This window comes from Mesitornis unicolor, unplaced genomic scaffold (genome assembly GCF_000695765.1).
Source record: "Mesitornis unicolor isolate BGI_N332 unplaced genomic scaffold, ASM69576v1 scaffold24001, whole genome shotgun sequence".
Taxonomy (NCBI): Eukaryota; Metazoa; Chordata; class Aves; order Mesitornithiformes; family Mesitornithidae; genus Mesitornis; species Mesitornis unicolor.
Window position 1 is genome coordinate 4353 of NW_010163500.1, and position 6590 is coordinate 10942.

Genomic DNA, 6590 nt, shown 5'->3' on the forward strand with positions numbered 1-6590 from the left:
CTCTACCCTACTCTACTCTACTCTACTCTACTCTACTCTACTCTACTGTACCCTACCCTACCCTACTCTAGTCCAGTCTATTTTATTCTAGCTATTCCACACCCCTGAGCATGCTCTCTCCAGGATGTTTGCTGAGCTTCAATAGTTCTTCTTCCTCCGTTTTCTTCACATCTGACACCTCTAGAGGCAGCAAGCCTATCCCAGAACCATTTGGATGAGTGTCGCTAAGGCCCAGTGGGACACATAACCACATAGAAGCAGGCAGCTGTCTTATTTAAAATTAATGTTTGTAAATCAGTTGTTCTTTGGCACCGGCCCCCCCCCAGCACCAGGCGGTCCAAGGTCATGCCAACAAACCCTTCAGCCCCTCAAATGAGGCAGCAGCATCACACAGAGCCCTGAGCCTGGGACTTGCTGAAGCGCCGGTGGGCTCAGGTCAGCACCGTGCCAGGGACCGTGATAACGATTTACGGGTGCTCACCGTGGGCAATGCCCTGGCCCAGCCTGGTTTAGGACCGCAGAAGCATCTTTTAGGTCCAGCAGTTGTATTCACTATAGAGACCTCCTATGAGAATGGGCAGACCCATGAGCTCTCCTGTGTCTTGGTCTGGCAGCCGCACAAAGAGGGGTTAATAGCAATTTCCACTCAGAGCGGAGGTGGCAAAGATAACCTCATTACCACAAGACACGTAGGTGCAGCAGGTTTCTGGGTCATCTGAGAGGATATCCGCTAATGTGCCTGTGTTTGGCTTTGTGATATCCAGTTTGTTTTTATTGTGCAATAAATTACGATTTCAATTAAACACTTTGTGTCTCACTGGTCGCAGGGGAGACAGCTCGATCTTCACCTCCGTTGTTCCCTCGGAGAGGTGCTGCAAGCGCCCTTCTTGCAGAATTTATTATCATTTGCACCGCAGGCCCGTTTTCACAATAAAAACCACGCGTATTGCCAGCGCGCTGCAGCATTGCCAGCCATAAATCACAGGGAGCTATAAACACGTCGCCCAATAAACCATCAGGAGAAAAATCACGCCTGCGGGGAGAGCATGGTAAGTGGAAAAAGATCATTTGCTCGGTCCGCGGTTTCCACCGGTTGGCCTCACGCTGTTTGCGCACGGGGAGCTGGGGCCGCGCTGGGTGATTGGACGGGGTCAGTCCTTGGGGCGCCTTATAAGCACTGCCCGCCCTGCACCGGGACGCGGAAGCGAGTTCTTCCTCTGCATCGCAACGGGGTCGTGCTGCCCGCAAAGCCCCTGGGCCCCCGCCGTCGTGCCCGGTAAGTACCTTGGGTAATTAACAGCCTCTCCGTCATCGCACTCCTCATTTACTCGCTCGGTGGCTGTGGTTGATGGGTGAAGAGGTGCGTCTCCGAAGCGCTGCTCGGGAAGTCCGTGCCCTTCCATGGGCCGTGCTGGGTTGGAGGTGCTGGAGGACGCGGGCGGCTGTAATTTTAGTAATTTCCCATGGTACTGATGGGGAAGGTCTGGCCATCGTGGTGCCGCTTGCCGCTGTGTAAGAGTCAGCTCGATGTCCCGTCGTCTGGTGGCCCGGTTCAGCTGGTGGGAACTGAACCCGTCCTTGCCTGTGAAATCAACCGAAATTCGGCTCTCAGAGTCCCTTCGCGAATCCTCCCCCCTTCACTCAGCGGCTGAGCCCTTGGATGCTTGAGTTGGCAGCGACGCGGTTGTGAAAATAACGAAGTCTCCTCTTGGGAAAAAAGCCGATTTCTTGTTCTCGTCCTTCCCAAGCCCCAGCCCTTGCCCACGCTGAGAAGAAACCCTTAAAGCTCCAGTGCTTTGCTCAAGTTAGGAGTGAAAACCAAAGTCGGGGACAGGCAAGGAGGTGCCTGTTGAGGGCTGGGGAAGGAGAGCGGGCACCGTGTGCTCCATGAGACGTCTGCATTCGTGCCCTGGGCAGTCTGGAGTGGCTCCTGGGGAGCAGAAACACCCAGGAGCAGTTTTCTCTCTGTGGTAGGATGCCTTTCTAGCAGCAAACGCTGCCATTCGGCGCTGCCATTAATCTTTAAATTGGGATTCTCCACTAACGAGAGGTTTGTTTCCTCATCAGGGCTTGGCTGCAGTGTGAAAGGTGTAATTGCTGTCCCACAAGAGTCAACTGTGAGGTGTAACATATACAAGTGTGCTACATGATATATGAATATACATAAACGTAAACAAGAATGCACATTTGTTTATATATGAACAGGGACAGCTTCTAAATAACTTCGCACAGCGTGGTAGGAGTTGCCGGTGTCTCGCAAGGTCAAGTTTGCATGCAGATTTTCTCACAGGACGAACAATTACAGACCCCAAATTACAAATCTCGTGCAGACCCCAGTGCGTTCCCGCCTGCCCTCTCTTTCCCAGCGTGCTCTGTCGGTCTCTCCTCTTCACAGAATCACAGAATCCCAGACCGTCAGGGATTGGAAGGGACCTCCAAAGCTCACCCAGTCCAATCCCCCTGCCGGAGCAGGAACACCCAGATGAGGTTGCACAGGAAGGCGTCCAGGCGGGTTTTGAATGTCTGCAGAGAAGGAGACTCCACAACCTCTCTGGGCAGCCTGGGCCAGGGCTCTGTCACCCTCACTGAGAAGAAGTTTCTTCTCCAATTGAAGTGGAACCTCCTGTGTTCCAGCTTGTGTCCGTTACCCCTTGTCCTATCATTGTTTGTCACCGAGAAGAGCCTGGCTCCATCCTCGTGACACTCACCCTTTAAATATTTATAAACATGAATGAGGTCTCCCCTCAGTCTCCTCTTCTGCAAACTGAAGAGCCCCAGCTCCCTCAGCCGCTCCTCAGAAGGGAGATGCTCCATTCCCTTGATCATCTTTGTAGCCCTAAATTCACCTTTGTAGCCTTCATTCACCTCCATATTCCTGGAAACCCCTTGAATCTCGAAGTCTGTGAGAGTTCTGGGTATCGGCCAGATGCTGCTGTAAGGGGGACAGACACTTGTGCAAGAAATCGTGTTTTCCGGTTGTTTTCTTTTTGGTGTTTTTTAACCCAGCCCCCAGATGAGTGACCCTGTCTGGAGGAAATTGAATTATTTTTGGTCCTCCCCAGTTCCCATCAGTTTGGTGCTGCTTTTGCCCTGCAGCGGGAAGATGTTTATCCTTGCTGAGCTCTGGGATTTATTGCCACATCAGGCTTTCAAGCAGGCGGAGAGCAAAATCATATTAGGGACATAATAAATACATCGCGGAAGATACGTGTGTTTATTCAGAAACGAACTGCGCTGTAGCAAACCCTCGTGCTCAAAATCCAGGCGCTCTTTGACCTGCCTGCTTTGTGTCCCACAGAAGGCACATTAGGCCCGAAGCCGTAAATACTTGTTTTTTTCCCTTTAATTAGCTCTTGTTTTGCACGTTCGCTGCTTTCCCATCACTCAGCCACAGGAGGCACAGGGAGGGCGCAGGGAACGCGTCGGCCTCTCCAGCGTCTCTGCTAGGACGCATTGGCATGGGCGGTGTAGGAACATGGATAGTGCTGAGACGGCTGAATCCCCCAAGAGGACCCAGAGCTGCGGTGCTACCACAGCCTCATAGGTTGGTTGATAATAAGGCTGAAAGACTTCAGAAGATCTCAGTTAGGTTGGTTGGGTAATTAAGGTTGAAAAACTTCAGAAGATCTCGCTCCAACGGCCTGCTCAGGGCAGGGCCATCTGTGAGGTCGGACAAGGCCGCCTGTGACTTTATCCCATTGGATCTTGAAAACTTCTGAGGATGGAGGTTGCCCAGCATCTCTGGTCGACCTGCTCCGATGCTTGACAGCCCTCGTGGGGAAACACTTCCTGTTATATTCGGTCTAAACGTCCCTTGTTTCAGCCTGTACCTGTTGTCTCTCGTCCTCTCACCACACATGGCGGTGAGGAGCCTGGCTCGGCCTTCTTGGCAGCCTCCCTGTAGGCAGGGGAAGGCCTCTGTTGGGTCCCTAAAAACCTCTTCTCCAGGCTAAATAAGCCTCTTTCCTTGGTCTCGTATCCTGCGGCATTGCTCCTAACCCATCCATCTCAGAGGCCTTCTGCTGAACTCACCAGAGCAGACACAGCCAGGCTTCTGTGAGGGCCTCACTCACCTCATGCTGAAACCCCACCACATTCCTGCTGTTCCTCCCCTCTGGTTTGGACCCAGACACTTTCCGTGGATGCTTCAGTGCTTCTGAACCTGCAACTTCTTGTGATTTTCCTTGCCTTTGCCCCTTATTAATCAAAGTCACGGGCACCACACAAGTGGGGCTTCGCTCATTTATTTCATTGGTTGAAATGAGCAACAACTGGGATGTGAAAGCCGCCGAAAACCCTTACGCTGGTGGCCATCATCTGTGCTGAGAGCAGCAGCGTCTCAGTGCCCGATTCTCTTACATTTTGCCACTTGTTTCCAATGCTGACTTCTTAACTGAGAAGCCAGGGTTAAGCTTTTACCATTTTCACATCCTTCTGCCTCCACTTAGCATCAAAAAGCAGCTTAGCAGCTTAGGCCTGGTTGGGGTGATGGTGGAAAAGACACTTGGTCACTGCACAGAGCATCTCAACCCGTGGAATTTGGGGACAACTGCAAAACAGCAGCACTCACCAGGAAGATTTTAACTTTCATTTGAAGAAAAAAACGCTTTTCTTTTCTTTTTCTTTTTAAAGACTCCGTCCTTTTCCTTCATTTTACATTTTAATGGATAAACATTAGTGACTTGTAGCTACATGTGACACCGTGGTTATTATCAGTGTCCTAAAGAGCATGGGCACATCTGCGCAGGTTGGTGGGGCGGTGGCGGGATGCGGCGGTTGTCGTTACCCAGTTCTGTATTCAGTGGAGAGTCCGACTACGTGGGGTTTCTGTTGTTGGTTTGTTTTAGGTCTAGGTTATGTGAGAGCTGAGCTGGGATGGAGCAGGACTCGCGTTCCACGGGGGACCTCAATGGCTCCTTCTATCAGCCTTCAGCTTTCCTCATGATGGGCATCCCAGGCCTGGAAGCCCTTCACCCCTGGATCTCCATCCCTTTCTGTGCGCTCTACCTCACTGCTCTCTTGGGAAACTGCGTCATCCTTTTCATCATAAAGAAGACCCAAAGTCTTCACGAACCAATGTACTACTTCCTCTCCATGCTGGCGGTCACCGACCTGGGCTTGGTTCTGTGCACTCTGCCGACTACTCTGGGCGTTTTCTGGTTCGATATGCGAAGGATCGGGTTCGATGCTTGCCTCACTCAGATGTACTTCATCCACATACTGTCCTTCATCGAGTCCTCTGTGCTCCTGGCGATGGCATTTGACCGCTTCATTGCCATCTCCCATCCTCTGAGACACTCATCCATACTGACCAAGACTACTGTCGTAAAAATAGGTCTGGCAATTATACTGAGGGGTATGGTGTCCCTCCTCCCCATACCCTTCTTGCTCAAGAGGCTGACCTATTGCAGCAAGACTGAGCTGTCTCACTCTTTCTGCTTCCACCCCGACATCATGAACCTGGCGTGTGCAGACATAAAAGTCAACGTCTTCTACGGTATGATTGTTCTCTTATCGACGGTGGGGATGGACTTCATCTTCATTGTGCTGTCCTACGTCCTGATCATTAAAACCGTTATCGGCCTCGCAACCAAGGAGGAGTGCCTCAAGGCTCTCAACACCTGCGTCTCCCACATCTGCGCCGTTCTCGTGTTCTTCATCCCAATGATCGGACTGTCCATGACCCATCGCTTCGCGAAGAACGTCCCTCCTCTGGTTAACACCTTGGTGGCCTACACCTACCTCATAATTCCTCCCGCTCTCAACCCAGTTATCTACAGCATCAAATCCAGCCACATCCGCGAGGCTTTGCTCAGGGCGCTGCGGAGGAAGAGCGAATCCGAATGGTAGCTTCCTCCACCGCTCCTGCCAGAAAGTGCTCGTGGACTGTGTCTTGGTCAGCACTACTGGACTGGAGTCCTGGCCAGAGCTCATGGACTGGTTTCTTGGTCAGAGCTCATGGACTGGTTTCTTGGTCAGCACTACTGGACTGGTTTCCTGGTCACAGCCCATGGACTGGTTTCTTGTTCAGTGCTACTGAACTGGTGTCCTGGCCAAAACTCATGGACTGGTTTCTTGGCCAGAGCTCATGAACTGGTTTCTTGATCAGTGCTACTGGACTGGTTTCTTGGTCAGCTCATGGACTGGTTTCTTGTTCAGTGCTACTGGACTGGTGTCCTGGCCAGAACTCACGGACTGGTTTCTTTGTCACAGCTCATGGACTGGTTTCTTGGCCAGAACTCATGGACTGGTTTCTTGGTCAGAGCTCATGGACTGGTGTCTTGGTCAGCACTACTGGACTGGTTTCCTGGTCACAGCTCATTAACTGGTTTCTTGGCCAGAGCTCATGGACTGGTGTCTTGGCCAGAGCTCATAGACTGGTTTCTTGGTCACAGCCCATGGGCTGGTTTCTTGGTCAGTACTCATGAACTGGTTTCTTGGTCAGAGCTCATGGACTGGTGTCTTGGTCAGCACTACTGGACTGGTTTCTTGGTGAGAGCTCGTGGACTGGTGTCCTGGTCAGTACTCATGGACTAGCTTCTTTGTCACAGCTCATTAGCTGGTTTCTTGGTCAGAGCTCATGGACTGGT

General features: G+C 51.8%; 1 protein-coding gene across 1 annotated transcript in view; it reads left to right on the forward strand.

Annotated features, from left to right (window-relative positions):
- The window catches only part of LOC104548074 (olfactory receptor 51G2-like), a gene marked incomplete at its 5' end in the record, with an annotated part of 7050 nt that extends 1200 nt beyond the window's left edge, over positions 1–5850 (forward strand). The window contains one exon of the mRNA XM_010193990.1: positions 4934–5850. Within this exon, the coding sequence (XP_010192292.1) occupies positions 4934–5850 (917 nt within the window). The remainder of the gene's footprint in view (positions 1–4933) is intronic.
- Between the last annotated feature and the right edge of the window lie 740 nt (positions 5851–6590).